The sequence below is a fragment of the Mustela putorius genome, unplaced genomic scaffold (genome assembly GCF_011764305.1).
Source record: "Mustela putorius furo isolate JIRA1106 unplaced genomic scaffold, ASM1176430v1.1 tig00000224_pilon_pilon_pilon, whole genome shotgun sequence".
Lineage (NCBI taxonomy): Eukaryota > Metazoa > Chordata > Mammalia > Carnivora > Mustelidae > Mustela > Mustela putorius.
Window position 1 is genome coordinate 16,991,154 of NW_025421321.1, and position 19,160 is coordinate 17,010,313.

At 36.2% G+C, this 19,160-nt stretch overlaps 1 protein-coding gene across 6 annotated transcripts in view; it reads right to left on the bottom strand.

Moving 5' to 3' along the window:
- MGAT4A (alpha-1,3-mannosyl-glycoprotein 4-beta-N-acetylglucosaminyltransferase A) overlaps window positions 1-19,160 on the bottom strand; it is a 155,903-nt gene that overhangs the window by 41,230 nt on the left and 95,513 nt on the right. For all 6 annotated transcript variants that reach the window (XM_004752879.3, XM_045077791.1, XM_045077788.1 and 3 more), the window contains exon 5: window positions 12,698-12,831. In XM_004752879.3, coding sequence (XP_004752936.2) covers window positions 12,698-12,831 — 134 coding nt within the window. The remainder of the gene's footprint in view (window positions 1-12,697; window positions 12,832-19,160) is intronic.

The following is a 19,160-nucleotide window of genomic DNA, read 5'->3' on the forward strand; positions in this document are numbered from 1 at the left end:
TGTAACAACTTTGTATGGTGACAGATGGTAACTAGACCTATCACGGTAATCATTTAAAAATACATAAACATACTGAATAGCTATCTTGTACATCTTAAACTAGCATAATATTGTATGTCAGTTATAATCCAATTTTTTAAAAAGTCTGAATTAGGGCGCCTGGGTGGCTCAGTGGGTTAAGCCGCTGCCTTCAGCTCAGGTCATGATCTCAGGGTGCTGGGATCGAGTCCCACGTCGGGCTCTCTGCTCAGCAGGGAGCCTGCTTCCTCCTCTCTCTCTGCCTGCCTCTCTGCCTGCTTGTGATCTCTCTCTGTCAAATAAATAAATAAAATCTTAAAAAAAAAAAAAAGTCTGAATTAGTCAATAGGCCATAAGAGTCTCCAGAAAAGAGGTCATAAAAATAACAATATCCACCACGTTGGATAGTTACCTCCTGCATAACCTCTTAAGACTTTGTATCATTAGGTTGATAGCATTGTACTAGTCTTCTATATCCTTACACATTTTTCTTTATTCACTCTATCGAGTAATGAAAGAAATTACACTTAAAATCTCAAACAAAGATTGTGGAAGAATTTGCTAACAACTCAGAAGCTCACTAATCAATGGCCTACAGCCCATGACGTAGCAGAAGGCCAAGCACACATTCAGTGTGGACCAGCCCTTAGGCTGCCAACTAGTAGAAGGGATCAAGGTACCCTTTGATTCTTTGATTCTTTGTGCTAATTCTGAGAAAAATGCCATTGTTATCTGGACAGAGGTTACACTGTATCTGTATACCGCTCTAACAGACACCCACATACCTGGGTGTCATGAGGATGTATGTAGCATGAATACTTTGTAATGTTGACTGATGAGATCTAAGACAATTCATCTAAAAATTTAGAAATAAAAAAACAAAAAAACAGGCTCTTCCTCTAGCACTTTAAAGACATTGTTCCATTGTCTTGGACTTGCACAGTTTCTAACAAGAATCTATAGTATTCTTACTCTTCTTTTTCTGTGTATAATGTATCTTTGCTTAGGCTTCTTTCTAGACCTGCCCTTTATCTGTTTATAGCAATTTGATTATGACATACCTGACAGTGGTTTTCTGTTTATTCTGCTTGGATTTTTTTGGACTTCTTAAATCTAAGGATTTACACTTTTCTTAAAAAAAAAAAAAAGGAAAAATTTCAGTGATTATTCCTTCCTTCTCCTCTCCAATCTGGACTCTCATATGGTAGAGCAGTTACTATTATCCCATAGATAAATGCAGTGAGTAACACTGTACTTTTTCAGTCTCTTTCTCTATATTCTTAATTTTGGGTAAATTCTACTGTCATTCTTAAATTCAAAGGTATCTAATCCTTTCCTTTGGTATCTAATCTGTTAAGATTATATAGTAAAGTTTAAGTTTCAGAGATGTACTTTCCTTTGCTCTATGTTATACCATTTGATTCTTTATACATCTTCCATTCCATTCCTCAGTGTGTTAAGTACTTGAAAACGTCTGTAATAGTTTTGTTGTCCTTTCCTTCCAATTCTATCACCTCTATCTCTTCTAGATTTGTTTTGTCAGCTAAATTTTCTTTTAGTTATGGTTCATTTTTTTCTTCTTGGCATGATAGCCCTTTTTTATTTGATGACAGACATCATAAATCCTGCATTTTTGAGTGTCTTAATTTTTATTTTTTTAAAGCACTGGGCTTGATTTAAGCAGGCAGGCAACTGTGGATCAGTTGACCCCTCACAGGCCTCTTTTTAGCTTTGGTGGGGTGGGTGGGACTAGAATGACCACTTCAAAGACAGTTTGACTCCTCTGGATTCTCCAGTAAATGTCCTGGGTGACTACCAAGGACTTGCCATTCAGGCCCATCAGAACTCAAAGTACATGAGCAATGGCAATATTCAGGTTGCAGACCCCTGATCATTTTTCTCCCCAGACTTGTGTAGTGTACCCTGTGCGCACACACACCCCAATATAACAAGGACCCAAAGGCACTCTCATTTTCTGTGCAGCAGTCTCCTTTCTGCAACTCTGTTCTACAGTTTCCCCTTGCTCTCCCTGTGACTGCCCTTGTGCAGTGTGATCTGGAATGCATCTCCAGGCAGAAAGTTGGGGAAATTGTGGTATTCACTGCATTCATTTTTCTGTCTCAGGGAATCCTGTTGTGCACAGTCTGCTGTCCAATGTCTGAGAACAAAGGAATCATATTTTGTTCAGCCTTCTAGCTGCTTATAGCAGGAAAAGTAAATCCAGTCCTTATTAACTCTTTCAGGGCCTAAAACAGATGTTACTTTACATAACAAGGAACCAAAGAAAATTCCAGAAAACTAATGTGTACAAGTGACAAATCAAAAGCACTAAAGGGACCCCATGGGCTAGAATGGGACTGGCAGCTCATAATAAATTTTATGTCCCTAGGGTCAAAGGAGAAGCTATTCCTATCCATCTAATGCTTGGCTTTATGATACTTTAAATTCAATGCAGACGTATCAGAAAGGCTAATAAATACCAGCTGGCCTTACTAGTTTCTAGTAAAATGGTCAAGCTGTTAAAAGAATAAACAAACATACACACACTTCATTTCCAATATGTCTATCACAGTCTTTCCTCCTTTCCTTCTCCTAAATAGTTGATGCTACAGCAACAGTTCTCAAACTTTTCCAATCAGAACTCATTCCGATCAAATTCTCACCACCTCTTCAATTATCCTAGTCTAAGCCTCACCTGTATTATTACAATAGTTTCCTAAGCAGGTTCTTTGCTTTCCTTTCCAAGGAAGTCAGCGTGACCCTTTCAAAAGGTAAGTCCTGTTATTCTCACCAAAAATGCATAACTACGGTCCAATCACGAGAAGATAGCAAACAAATCCAGACTGAGGTATTTTACAATGTAACTGACTAGTGTGCTCAATGAAGATCTCCAAGTTCATGAAAGACAAGGAAAGTACAACCAGCTGTCATGGGTAGAAGGCAACTAAGGAGTCAGAACAACTAAATGCAAGGCGGTACTTAGGGCTGGTTTGCTAAAGCATAAAAACGACCATAGGTGGAAAAACAACTAATTTGAATAAAGTCTACAGTTTAGCAAATAGTATTATACCAATGTTAGTTTCCTAGTTTTGATAGTTTTGTCATGGCTACATATGTGGTAAATATTATGGCAAGCTAAGTCAAGGGAATAGTCTCTGTATTATTTGCATAAATTTTCTATAAACCCAAATTATTTATTATTAATATTCTTTCTAATATTCTTCTTCTTCAAAAACTTATTACCATTTTCTGTAAGTTTCACTGGAAAGAGGCTTTGTTTTACTCAAAGATATGCCTAGTACTTACCACTGTTTGGGTAAATACTGGTTGAATTATAAGCAAATTTAATAGGATATTATGTATGTACCATTTCTTCCTAATTGACTTGGGTATGATCTGTAACAAATGCTTAAGTAAACATCTTAAAATGCAACTGCTAAAAAAATTACAGGCCCAAAACACTATTGATGCACTTACACAGTAATGTGTAATTTAAAATGAAAACCAGAAACCTGAGACAGATAATCAGCAAGTCTATTTAAGATCTGAACAATACTACCAACTCGATCTAACAGACATTTATAAAACACACCTCTTGGACAATAGCAGAATCCATTCTTTTTAAGCAACATGGAATCTTGTCCAGGATAGACCATGTGCTAGCTTATAAACAAGTATTGGTAAATTTAAAAGGTCTGAATTAGAAATAAAACAACAGAAGGAAATTCAGGAAGTCTACAAATAAGTAAAAATTAAACAATACATTTCCAAATAATCCACGGTCAGAGCAGATTACAAGAGGATTTAGAAAGTATTTTGTACATAACAAAATTTATGAGATGCAGCTAATGTGGAACTGAGAGAGAAATTTAAAACTTGAAATTGACTCTATTAGAAAAGATCTCCAGCTAATAACCTAAGAATTCAAGAAAAAATTCTAGAAAATCTAGAAGGGGGGGGGGTGTGGGGTCCTAAGAATTTGGAAAAATCTAAAGATCTAGAAAAAGAGTAAACCAAACTAAAAGCAGTAGAAAACTAAACTAAAAGTAGAAGGGAAGAAGTAATAAAGAATGGAAATTAATGTAGCAGGAAAATAAAAAAAATGATGAAGTCAATAAAACTAAAAGTTCTTTGAAAAGATCAAAAAATAATGTCAACTGAAGAGCATTATAGGGAGGTCTGTCTGGTCTGCCTGGCTGCCAACCAGCTGGGTGAGAGGATAGAAAAGGTCTCAGCGGGAAGGAAATGGCGAAGGGAAAAGAAGGAAATTAGAGGGGCGTTAGGAAGAGTGAAGACAGGAGACTACTGTTTAGAATAACAAACTCCGCAGACTGCTGGGACTCTTCAGCCATGGGTATGTATAATTAATATATTGTTCTCAAATGCAGAACAACAAAAGTAAGTAGAGAAAAAAATATCCCTTTGTAATGCTAGATTACAAGAGCACCATCTCTTGTCTAGTGGATTTTTTTAAAAATCTCCTCCAGGACTTTCTTCACCTTAGTACTTCAATAAATACATGTTCATCGAATGAAAGAATAATTAGAATGGTATCTGTACTTCTGCCTTTATTTAGAAAAGAGGACTAACAGGTAATTATAAGAGCTTGAGAAAACATAACCAGACAGAGGACTACTGTCTCTGAGGCTAATGTAATCTTCAGATGCTTTGGGTGGGAAAAAGTTTCAAAGCATTCAGGGAACTGAACTCTCACTGAAAGCACACTAAACTAACTAGAAAAAATTGCGCCACTTATATAGAGTTTGCCTAGGAAGCACTGACATTATACAGCATTACCAATGAGAAACAGATAGAAAACTGCAAACTCCATTTTCAGTAAGACAAATATTAATAACCAAATTTCTCAAACTCTAAAGGAATCCAATGTGGTTCCAATAATCAGAGGTAGCCTGAAGAATTACACAGACCAACTATATTTGTAGGAAGCAGCCTGACTGTAGCAGCTACAAAGACAGTCTTTGATTAAAAAACAACTAGTCTGGAACACTACTTTACCCCCTCCTCCTCTTGTAACCCGGTGGCCTAAAGGAGAAAAAAAAAAAAAAGCTATTTCCTTCCACGATGATTCATAAAAAAGGAACCAGCACAGCAACTATACAAAAAAATATAAGAAAAAAAGGAGAAATTCAGCAAAACCTATGAACAAAAACAAACAAAAAAACCCTGTATCGATAGCCACAAAACAGATGAAAAATCATGACCAAACATTTCCCCACTAATTTAAAAGAAAAAACACCCAGTTAAAGCACTTGCTACTATGAAGCAACACTAGATATTAGAAATGATTGTGAAGATTCTAAAATGTGCATGGAAATGCAAAGGACCTAAAAAATCTAAATCAATTCTGCTAGTAACAAAATTGGAGGACTTAATCCACTACCTTATTTCAATACTTATTCAAAGTTATAGTAATCAAGATAGTGAGGTACATGCGTAAGGATCAACCTATAGGTCAATGAAACAGAACAGAAAAAGACCCACATGTACGTGGTCATGGATTTTCAACAAAGGCATCAAAGCAATCCAGTGGGGAAAGGAAAGTGTTTTCAACAACTGGTACTGGAGTAAGTGAACACCCACCTGAAAACAATGAACGTGAACACTGTGTTACACCACAACAAAAATTAACCCAAGACGGATGGCAGACTTAACACAAAAATTAAAACAAAGTTTTCAAAAGAGATAATCTTCACAATTTGGGGCTAGGCAAAGATTTCTTAAGATCATGGAGAACAATAATTAGAAAGCAAAAAATTAATTAGACTTCATCAAAATTTGGGAGGGAGACAAACCATAAGTGACTCTTAATCTCACAAAACAAACTGAGGGTTGCTGGGGGGAGGGGGTTTGGGAGAAGGGGGTGGGATTATGGACATTGGGGAGGGTATGTGATCTGGTGAGTGCTGTGAAGTGTGTAAACCTGGTGATTCACAGACCTGTACCCCTGGGGATAAAAATATATGTTTATAAAAAATAAAAAATTAAAAAAAAAAAAAAAAAAAAAAAAAAAAACTTCTCCTCACCAAGAAAATGTGAAAAACATGAATAGACTTCCACAGATTAGGAGAAAATACTCACAAAACACCCATATTTGACAAAGTAAAAGTATCCAGTATATATAAAGAACTCTGATAACTCAAAAACAAAACACACAAAAAAACACCACACAATTTTTTTTTTTTAAATGGGCAAATGGGTTGAAGACAATTCCTGAAAGAAGATATATAAATACAACGGATTAATGATGGATAAAGGATGGATAGGTAGGGATATGATAAATGAATACTAAAACTTTAGTAGTAAAATATAGGTGTCATATATGCAGATATAACTGTAAAATTCTTTCAACTTTCTTGTCTTTAAAAGTTCACAATAAAAAGAACATTCAAAAGTTCTTTTCTGAAAAAAACAAGTAAGATTTGATTCTATATACCTAAAGACCATATTATGTGCCAGGGAAAAATGATCCACAATGGTTGAAATCAAGACGTGTTAGAGCAAGATCACTAGGCTTTAAGGATGGAAAAAGAATCATTTGGGCCACTGGGCAAGATGGGTTTCTTACAGCAAGCAGTGAGAAACGTGGAAGGTCATCTAGCTGGCTTCAGCACTAGCACTCCCCTCCAACCTCCTAAAAAAGAAACTGTGATTGGGGGCTTCTATACCCAAGCAAATAATAAAGGCAGAAGATAACATCTTGGACCACCCAGGACTTCTGGGAGAATTGCTCATGTGGACCTTTCTTGAAGAAATTAGAAAATGAACTTTAATCAACAGGTTTAAACAGATCAGCAATACAGAAACTACTTGGTGCTTATTTGGGATTAAGCAAGTAAGCAGATACACTGTGAATCATGAGGCTAAGTTTCCCACTAATGGGGAACTTAGTAAGAATAAGGAATTAGGGGAGGCTAGAATGAACCCTGCAGTATTTGGACTGGAATCAAAGGTGTCATTACCCAACTCATGATTTTTAACACATACAGATAAATGGACTTAAGACCTGTATAGATGTACAGATGTGTGTATATATGCATACATGTATTTCCTATTAAGAGATAACAGGTTTGTTTCTCTCCAATTAATTGGTTTCTCTCCAATTAAGAGATACTAGGTTCCCTCTGGACATGGCTGATTCCAGGTTTGGGGGAGGGAAAATACAAAATAAGCTGAGAACTTCTTACGCTGCTAGGATATAAGGAAAAATGATGGGGCATATTGAAAGAGCAACAAGTGGCCAAATTTTAACAATTTTAATAACAAAGTAAAAAATTTACCATAATATCCACAACTTCACACTGGTATCAATAACCAACAAAATAAAATTGAAGAAAAGGATAGTTCTTCCTTGCAAAATTCCAATTAATGTAGAAGAAACAAGGAAATCACCATTCAACAAACATAACTGTCAGAGGCAAGAATCATTAAGAATGATTAGTTGGGAAAAGTTAAAGAGAAACAGGATATATGCATGATCTCAAAGCGTCACTCCAGAAGATAGCTTCTAAGTACATCTGGAAAAAGAGCTTATTTATAGAAGAGAAACCTGTCAGACACCACCTTAATCAAGTGATACAAGTTAACAATGGTGATAATGAGATATGTCAAAATCCTCTCAATAGGAGACTCTGAAAAAGAATACCATATCACTTCTATGGTGTTCTTGCTAAAAAATGTGGAACTTGAATTTAATCATAAGGAAACATGAAACAATCCCAGACTGAGACATATTCCAGAATCCCTGCTTCTTTAGAAAAATACTTTTAGAAGAAATGGGTTTTTTGCCGGTATATAGAAAAATAAATCAATCTCATCCAGTCACCTTGACAAATTTCCCTATTATTTCTAATAATTTGTCTCTTTATTCTTTGGGGTATTCTGTGTTATCAAAAAATAATTAAGCTCCACTCAAAGTCCAGAATAGGAATATCCAAGTGGCTGAGCCCAGGTCATATGCCTGAACTGGTAAAGCAATTATCTGGCATTTTTAGTTTGTATAATGGGAGGGCGGCTTCCTCCCAGTCAGATTTATAAAATGGGAGAATTCTCTAAATATAAAAACAGAACAGGAAAAACAAATTTTGCTGAAATCCAGAGGACACTGTAGGAAAACATTTTAATAATATGAATGATAATACAGTATAAGAAATACTATAAAATACATAACAAATAATGAGACATACAGACAAAAGATCATTAAAATGCAAAGGTCATAATTTAAAGTAAAAGTGCTAAGTTAAAGTAAATGTGAGAATGATACAATCTTAAAATCTGAATATCACACTTGGATCATATCATGGATCCTTCAGAGCAACTGGAATTTATTCCTCTTAAGTCCTGCAATTCTAGAATAGAGTCAGTAAACTTTCAAACAGTACATTAACAGTCAACTCTCAAAACCTTGCATGTTCTATAAATGTCTCATCATTTATGCCCAATTGACCCCAGGGGAGAAATCACCAGAGAGGAACAAAGAACAAAAATAGAGCCAGGAACTACTTTTTTGTGTCTCCTCTTCTCCCAGAGGGGCAGTCTCATGGACCCTCTCCAAGAAAAAAAGAACATGAAGAATGGGAGGTCAAACAGGCATGAAAAGACTATGATATATTTTAACATCTATATGCTTTCTTCTACAGCTCTTTTTCATTTTTAATTTTTTGCTCACACATTAAAGTGGACCAGAGGTAATTCACACATTAAAAATGTTTGCAAAAGATCAGTTTACTTCTACCTATTTAACCTAAACAAATTTCATATAGGAGGCTGAGGACAGTTTCATAAAAGGGATGAGCAGGGACCTGAAAGATGATTAAGAAAGAAAGGAAGAGGCCACACTTCAGGCTAAGGAATAACACAAACAGAACTGAGGACAAGCTAGGTCTATGTGACAAACTGAGAGTAAAAGAACTGGAACACAGACCTATTAATTCTGTGAGGTAAAAAAGATTTGAATAACATGGGAATTCCCATGAATAACATGGGAAACCTGGAGGAGAAGCAGTTTGAGAAAACCAGATTAACTTAGTTATGGACGGATTAAAAACTGCTCATAAAACATTCAACTAATGTTATCAAGTAGGCAGTTCGAAATGCAGGCTTAGGAAGATGCTAGAGATCTAGAGCCAGAAACCATGCAACATACAGATCGTGGTCACCTCCACAGAATATGTATTTGTTACTAGTGTTAATGTGCCTCAGGCTACCAAACACTTAGATTAATAACTACTAATCAAGGTAGAATCAAACATAGTGATTAATAATTCTCAATTGCCTAAAGGCAATTCAGTGAACTCTATAAATCCATCAATTCTTCAAATCAACTTTGTGGCTCAGAACAGATTTTCTTCCAGATGCTGAAATCTACATCAACACATATACAAACACCGCAATTCGGGGGTCTTCAGAAAACTGCAGGCAGTCGCACTGAACTGTAAGCATGCAACACCTCTCCCTGTGTGTGATCTCACTACACCTGCCTGCAACACTGCTGAGCTTAGGAGGCTCAAGTGGCAGTTAAATGGCAGAATTCAGGCCTTGAATATGGGTCATCCACCCCACACCCAGTGTTATTACATCTTAGTGATCAGGTGAAGGGTCCTGAATTCTTATGTACACAAATCTGACCCTATAGACTGAAAACTATTTTTAAGTTATGGCATTGTGATTTGTAATATTAAATATATATTTGGTCTTTGCCCCATTTCGGGCACAGAGCTCCCCAAACCCTGGCAATTTCACAAATAATAAGCACAGCAGATGTTCTTCTGTTACATTAATGAGGTGGTTTGGGACCCATCCCTTCCCACCACCCTAATGAAGGATGGGGGCTGGCTGCCAGGAGAGCCAACCATGTGATCAGTGTTGGAACTTTCGGTCCTACCCCTCCAACCTCCAGAGAAGGTAGAGGACCAGGAGGCTGAATCAATCACCAATGGCCAATGATTTAGTAAGTCATGACTATGTAATGAAGCCTCCAGAAAAACCCAAAAGGACAGGGTGGGGGAGGTTGCATGCTGGTGAATACATAAAGGTGCTGGGAGAATGGCGCCCTCGGTGAGCATGGAAGCTCCACACCCCTTCCTACTTACTTTGTGCTGCACACCCCTTCCATCTGGCTGTCATCTCTATCCTTTATCATATCCTTTCATAAATTAGTAAACATAAGTATTGCACAAAGTTCTGTTAGGCACTGTAACAAATTAGTCACACCCAAGGAAAGGGCTCTTTGGAACCTCCAACCTATAGCTGGTTGGTCAGAAACACAGGGCTTGCAACTGGCCTCCGAAGTATGCGTGCATGTGGGCATGGGAGCCAGTTCTGTGCAAACGAGCCCTTAATCTGTGAGATTTGACCTCAACTTCAGGTAGATCACATCAGAATTCAGTTCAACTGTAGGACATCCAGAAGCTGTCACAGAGAATTCCTTGGGGTGGGCCAAAGTTCCATACAGTTGCTGACCAAAAGTGTCCACGAAGTGTCTAGGTCAAAGAAGAGACAGGGATGCCTGCGAGGCATGATCCTACCAGAGTCCCGGGATCAAGCCCCATGTCAGGCTCCCTGCTCAGCGGGGTGCCTGCTTCTCCCTCTCCTCTCTGCTCATGCTCTCTCCCTCACTATCTCTATCTCTCAATCTCTCTCAAATAAATAAATAAACCTTAAAAAAAAAAAAAAAGTAGAGCCACACAGGGAACAAACACACAGTAGGGAAGTAGTGAGATTTCCCTACACAGGAAGAAAAAAAAAAAAGAAAAAAATCTGAGTCTTCCCTTTACCCAAGTACAAATTTCTTTTCTTTTATGGTGTTAAGGCTTTTTTTTTCTCATTAAAAATCAGTACATGCTCAAAATTCTAATCTTACAAAAGTGTATACAAGAGAAAGTGGCATAACCCCATAATCCAACTCTCACAACATGAAATGTTTGTTCCACAAGACCATTATCTCTATTCATCTAATTAATGCATACGTAGGAGCTGTATAAATGTGTGTATAAGCCTGAATATATTTACACACTTGAAAATGCTTCTACTACCTCAATTTTTAGAAGCAGAATGTTAGGTCACTGAGTATTTAGTACTTTAAATCTGAACAGCTATTGCCAAATTGCTTTCCAAGGAGACTGTCCCAATTTCTACTAGTTGACAAAAATTTGTATAAATACAAATGGCCACAAGACATATAAACCAAGGAGACTACTCCAATTTCTACTGACATACAATATGCTATTGACAAATACACTCTATAAATACAAGGGGTTAAAAGCCAATATTTAATCCCATTTGGTAAAGAAATCCAAATTAAAAGAAATATTTTCTTTTTACCCATCAAGTTGGCAAAAAACCCTGAAGACCAATATTATCTAGCAGTATTATCTAACAGAGCATGGGAACAGGTCTCTCTCAGACAGCTGGAAGAATAACCTAGCTCAACTTCTGGAGGGCCTTTGACCATGTGTGAACATTTTGATGTATGTGGACTATGAACAGGCAATTACACATTTAGGAATGGATCCCACATCAGTAAATATTCCAGTCCCCAACAATTTACTTATAGAAATGCACCGTGCAGTCTTTAAAAAAAAGAGCAAAAATTTTAAACAATCTATGTCTATCAATCAGAAACTAAGTCAATTATGTTAAAACCATATGATGGATTATTTTGCAATCACAAAAAATGATGATATGATATTCTTTTTAGTATAGAAAAATGTCCATGATATGAACAAATATATATAATGATCCCATTTACATATAAATGTATACAAGCCATAGGAAGAATTTCTTAAAATATATTTCAGAACATCAATAGTAGTTATATCTACATGGAGGAGTAACCAGTAAATTTTCATTACACATTTCTGTAATTGTTTTAAATGGCATGCATGTGTTTACTTTTATATTAAAGAAATCATTAATAATATTTTTTTAAAGACATGAGAGACCAAGAAAAGTTGCAAACCAGTATGCTAGAACCAGAAAATGTCCTAAATCCTTTCATATTCTGAAATTCTACATGATAATTACGAAAATATTTACTCCAGGTGCTTTTTTCCTTCATTATTTCCAAAAAGCATATTTAATATGCTTTCCCTAGATCTTGTGAGGAGAGTAAAATATAAGAAATGTTCCCCATCCTTATATATTTTTTTAATTTTTTATTTTTTATAAACATATATTTTTATCCCCAGGGGTACAGGTCCGTGAATCGCCAGGTCCTTATATTTTGACTTTTAAAATAATAATGGCTGCATCTTGGGAATGCAGAGTAGGGGGGAGAGAAAATAAGGAAACGATAAAACCCCAACCCAGGCAAAACCTTTCTCAGGTTTCAAAACTCCCAAAGAAAATTAGTGCAAAACTCTAAATTCAGGTCTGAGAGCTGAATTTAAATACGGGGACTCATTGCTCTTAAAGATTATTGTATATAATAATATCCTCCTCACAAGAGATCTCTATTCCTGGACTGTTACTATAGGAGACAAGTTAAGGAAAACATAACAAGTTAGACTTACATTTAACTATCAGAAAAAAATGTATTATCTAACACTTATTCATTACATTTTTAAAAACATGCTTATAAAAGCATATTAAAACATTCATTTGTGGTTTCAACTCTTATACATTACGTGTAGTAAAAAAAAAAATAATGACAAATAATTACCTCTCCTATGAAGACAACTATAACACAGTCCAACTTCTCTTCAGGATACAGATTATCAATAAGGGAATGAAGGGTTTCTATGAGGTAAGATTTCACTTCTCTCTTCACTGTGGGAATTCCCATTACTATTGACACTGAAACAAAATAATGATAGTAATTACATAAAAAGATTTCACAAAGACAGTATAGAATAACACTAGTATTTCAAAAATGATTATTACCCTCTCAAATTGATAGCAACAACTGAGAAAGTGAAATATACTACTCAATAATAATTGAGGAATCAAAATATACTATAAAATGTACAACTATACAAAGAAAAATAATCAAAGCCTATAAAAGCATAGCCATAACAGTGTAATTCTTTTCCACAGGGCTTATAAAAAAAAAAAGTCAAAGTACTGTTGAAAATGAAGACATTAAAAACAAGTGACAGTAAAGTATTAAATATATATTACACAAATAAAAAATAGAAACACTGAACACATCTTAAAAATTAATGTCTCAAAAAAACCCCAATGTCTCAGATATCATGTATATAATGCAGTCAGAAGGACACAACATCCCTTCTGTGGTTTTCTTGACAAAAACGCATAATCTCAATCTAACCATGAATATCAGACAAATCCAAATTAGGAGGGATAATCCACAAAATAATTGTCCAGGTGTTCTCTGAAGTGTCAAGATCAGGAAAGACAAAGAAAGAATAAAGAACTGTGAGAGATGACAGAAGATGAAAGAAGATGAAGGAAACATGACAAGTAAATGAAATATGGGATCCTGAGTCTGTCTGATCCTGGAACAAGAAAAGAATGAGAAAATGACAAAATCTGAAGAGGCTCTAAGGTTAGTTAACATGGCAGCATCAATGTCAAGTTCCTGGTTTTGATCATTATATTATGGTTATACAAAATCTGAACATTTAGAGGAACTGGGTGAGGCATATAAAAACACTGTGTGTACTATCCGTGCAACTTTTTCAAGGCTAAAATTATAGCCAGCTCTGCTATAATGGTTGTTTTGCAACAAAATTTTTTCCTGAGAGATTAATGTATTAGGCAACTATCTAAGCATCATGTGGATTTTGCATTTGCTTAGGTGCAATTTCTCCTCTGGGACAAGCATTCACTAGGTAAACACAGAAAAAGGCAACCATTTGAAATGAGCTAAAAAAAAACTGAACCAAGCAATGTAGAAATACACAAACAGTATACACTTCTAACTTCTACCAGCTGCCTCAGTTTGCTGCACATGAAAAACCACACATGTCTACATCTAGTGTTGAAATTTCCACCGGATTGCAGATAACCTGCCTTGTATCACACTTCTCAAAATCTTCCAAGAGGCAGTCCTTCTGAAGCCCATTTTAACAGGCAAACCTCAAGCATTATTCAGTACCTTATTTATTGTAGTACTTAGTATTTCTTAATCATTTAGCATGTGTAAAACTGCTGGGTTTTTTTTGTCTTTTTGTACATGTAACTAACAAAGTTTCTGACCACTGCAATACTGACTTTTCTCCTTTTATTGAACAATTCTATATAGTATAATTAATTTTAAGAATGTATATATTCTGTTATAATAGGACTGTAATCCACAGGAAGTTTTTTTTTAAATAACATCTTTTAAAAAGCCAGTAGAGAGATATTTTGCAAATATTAAAAACATTTAAGTCTCAGTAATTAAAAATTTATCAGAAATGCTACAAAATACTTAGAATTCATGAAATTCGGAAACTGGAAGGAAGCTGGAAGATCAGAGCTCAATGAGTCTACTACTATGATTCTGCAAATAACAATACTAACATTCATAATTTGGCTATATGCAAAAGAAGGAAACTGGACCAGTTTGTTACACCATATACAAAAATAAACTCAAAACAGACTAAAAACCTAAATGTGAGACATGAAACCATAAAAATCCTAGACAAGAGCATTGGCAATAATCTCTCTAACATGGGCCAGAGCAACATTTTTCTAGGTATGTCTTCTGAGGCAAGGAAAACAAAAGCAAAAATAAACTATCAGGACTACACCAAAATAAAAAGCTTCTGCACAGCAAAGGAAACTATCCACAAAACTAAAAGACAACCTACTGAATGAGAAAAGGTATTTGCAAATGACATACCTGATAAAGGATCAGTATCCAAAATAAATAAAGAATACAACTTAACAACAAAAAAATAATCTTTAAAAAAATTTAAAAGTGGACAGAAAACTTGAACAGATACTTCTTCAAAGAGGACATACAGATGGCCAACAAGACACATGAAAAGATGCTTGACATGACTCATCATCAGAAAAAGGCAAATCAAAATCACAGTGAGATAATACCTCACATCTGTCAGAATGGTTAAAATCAACAACACAAAAGAGGTGTTAATGAGGATGTGGAGAAAAAAAGAAATCCTCATGCATTAGTGGCAGAAATGCAAACTGGAACAGCAACTGTAGAAAACAGTACGGAGGTTCCTCAATAATTAAAAACAAACTACCCTATGACCCAGTTAACTATACTATTGGGTACTCACCCAAAGAATATGAAAGCACTAATCCAAAAAATAAGACCACCCTTATGTTTACCACAGAATTATTTACAATAGCCAATAACGGAAGCAGCCCATGGATGGATGAAAGGATGAAGATGTGGTGTATACACACACACACTGGAATATTATTCAGCCATAAAAAGAATGCAGTCTTGCCATTTGCAGTAACATGGATGGAGCAATAGTATATAATGTTAAGAGAAATAATTAAGTCAGACAAAGACAAATACTATATGATTTCCACCTATAGTGAATTTAGGAAACAAAACAAAGGGGGGGAAAAAAGACACAAACCAAAAAAACAGACTCTTAGCCACACAGAACAAAGAGATGGTTACCAGAGGGGTGAGTGGGAAGATAGATAAAATAGGTGATGGGTATTAAAGAATACACTTATGATGAGTGCTGAGGAATACATAAAATTACATTGTACAACTGAAATGAACACTATATATGAACTATACTGGAATTAAAATTTAAAAAGCAGTAACCACCATTCCCCCAAAAAGAACACTAAGATCCAAATGGTTTAAAAAACAGCCCCAAAAGGTAGACGCCACACTCCTCTCTTCCATTTTGAGATGAAGAGCTTCCTGGGGTTTAAAAAGGGATCTGTCATATTTGGACTTCTGAGAAGATGGCAGAGCAGTAAGATCCTAAGCTCATGAACACACAGTGCAACTAACTCTGGAAAAGACTCAAAAACTGGCACATGAGATTTAACAGTCAATCGTAGAGAAGGCCACACTGAGAAGTACAGGAGGGGCAGAAGGGGCAGAAATGCATTTAGGAACCAAACCTCTGTGAGACTAATCTCACACAGGAGGGATACCAAAGCACCAAGGAGGGAGAGGAGCAGAATCCACAGCAGGTACCACAGGTATGGAGAACCCACACTGGAAAGATGAGTCCCCATAACATCTGGCTTTGAAAACCAGTGGGGCTTAACTTCCAAAGTTTTAAAATCAGCAGACCCTAACTCCAGGTATTTTTAAATCAGCTGGATCAGCTTCAGGAGAGCTGGAGGATAACAGAAAACTGAGTCCCCACCCTCAAAGAGCCAGCATAGCAAATACTTCTGCAGAGACACTGCAAGGCAGAAGCAGTTTGGAAAGTGCCTGGGGTAGCTCACATTTTGTGCTAGATGTGCAGGAATCTTTAGGAGACTTCAAGAACAAAAGTGCTAGCCAGTGCCATTCTTTTACCGTGGCACCCCCCCCCCTTTATAGCCAGATACTTGTGGAACCACCACAAACATTCTCTACACATATTGCTCACACCAAGTCCCACCTCTGCCTTCCCTTGCAGAGGTACCACATCCAACCTGACCCACTCAGCAGGCATGCCTCCAAAGCCACATCTTCCCCAAACACCATGCAAGCAACCCCAGCAGGGACCAGTACCACTCCAAAATGACTCCTGTCCTGGGGAGAAGGGAATATAACCATACAAACCAGTGTAGCCACAGTCCCAGCAGCCAAACCTTATAACTGGCAGTGCAGACATAGTGCCCCGCAGCTCAGTATGCCTGCAGTCCCAGAGCACACTGACTAAGGGCAGGCATCCAATCTGACTGCTAACCTACTACAAGCCCCCTAAAAGCACAGGGACCAAACCCTGACCAAAGCACCCCAAATAGCTAAAAATGGACCCTTGCACCCAACTAGACTAAAGGTAAATGCAATCCAGTCACACAGTAGGACCCACATAGCTACACAGGAGACATCCCTGAAGTGCCTGGTTCCAATGAACAGAGGACACTGTGCTACAACACACCACAAAACCTCTTCATAAGGCCACTACTTTCAAGATCAGGAGATGGAGCTGATTTCCCTAATACAAAGAAACAAACACAGAGTTAGACAAAATGAGGAGACAAACTAATATGGCAAAAATGAAAGAACAGGACAAAAATCACAGCAAGAGAGCTAAATGAAATGGAGATATAAGCAATATGCCTGATAAGGGATTCAAAGTAATGGTCATAAAGATACTCACTGGCCTTGAGAAAAAAGTGGAGGATCTCAGTAAGACCTTCAACAAAGAGATAGAAAATATAAAAAAGAACCAGTCAGAGATGGAAAATTCAGTAACTGAAATTCAAAATACACTAGAACAAATTGACAGCAGAAGAGAAGAGGCAGAACAACTAAGCAGTGATGTGGAAGACAGAGTAATGGAAAGCAACCAAGCTGAACAGCAAAAAGTAAAAAGAATAATAAAAAATGAAAATAGGGTCAGGGAACTCAACAATATCATCAAGCACAGTAATGTTCACTTCTTAGGGATCTCAAAAGACAGAAAGCAACAGAAAACTTATTTGAAGAAATTATTGCTGAAAATTTCCCTGTTCCAGGGAGGGAACAGATATCCAGACCCAGGAAGCATGGTGAGCCCCCCCACAAAATTTACCCAAGGAGGTCCACACCAACACATATACTAGTTAAAATGACAAAAACAAGTGATAAAGAGAAAATTTTAAAAACAGCAAGAGAAAAGAAAACAGTCATACACAAGGGAAACCACATAAGCCTAACAGTTGATTTTAAAACAGAAACTTTGCAGGCTAGAATGCAGTGGCAAGATATATTCAAAGCCCTAAAAGGATAAAACACTCAACCAAGAACACTCTTGGTGTTCAGTGAGGCAATCATTCAGAATATAAAGAGAGATAATGACCTTCCCAGACAAACAAAAGTTAAAGGAGTTCATCACCACTAAACTAGGCTTACCAAACCAAACCAAACCAAACAAAAAAATATTAAAGGGAATTCTTTAAAGAAGAGTAGAAAGAACAGGCAATAATTTAGTGTAAGAAAATTATGGAAGGAAAAAATTTCACAGATATAATAAAATAAAATGCAAACATATAATAAAAGTAGACTAATCACTTACAACACCAGTATGGAGGTTAAAGCACAAAGGCAGTAAAATAAATTATAACTATAAAAATCAATCAGGAGATTCAAAGAAGTATAAGTATGACATAATATACATAAACTGGCAGGGAAGTGGGAAGAGGCACATAGAAAAAATTCCGTGCTTTTAGAATGGGTTCAAAACTTAAGTGACCACCAATACATAGACTACATAGGATGTTCTATATGAATTTAGACTATATAGGATGTTCTATATGAACATAATGGTAACAAATTAGGGAAAAAAAAACCTTTAATAGATACATAAGAAAACAAAGAGAAAGGTATCCAAGCATAACACTAACAAAATCCACCAAACCACAGAGGAAAAAGCAAGAGAAGAACTGAAAAAACAAAACAAAACAAAACAAAAAAACCCTAAAACAAGAACAAAATCGTATTAAGTATATACTTATGAATAATCACTTTAAATGTAAATGGACTAAATACTGCAATCAAAAGACAGTAAGACAAGAAGGTGACTGAATGGATAAAAAAGCAAGACCCATATATATGCTGTCTATAAGAGACTTCATTTCAGACTGAAAGACATGCAGATTGACAATGAAGAGATGGAAAGACATGTACCATGCAAACTGAAGGTAAAAACAAAACTGGGAAAGCACAATTTCTATCTGGCAAAACAGACTATGCAATAAAGACTAAAAAAAAGACAAAGGACACTACATAATGATAAAGAGAACTACCTAACAAAAGGATGTAACAATTGTATATATTTATGCACCCAACATGGTAATACCTACATATATGAAACTACTATTACAAACAGAAAGGAAGAAATTACCAGTACTACAATAATATTAGGAGATACCCACTTACAGTAATGGATATATTATCAAGACAGAAAAATCAACAAAGGAAGAATGGCTTTGAACAATAAATTAGATATATTCAGAACATTCAATCCAAAACCAGCAGTTTACACCTTCCTTTCAAAGGGATTTGGGACAGTCTCTGGAACAGATCAAATAAACAT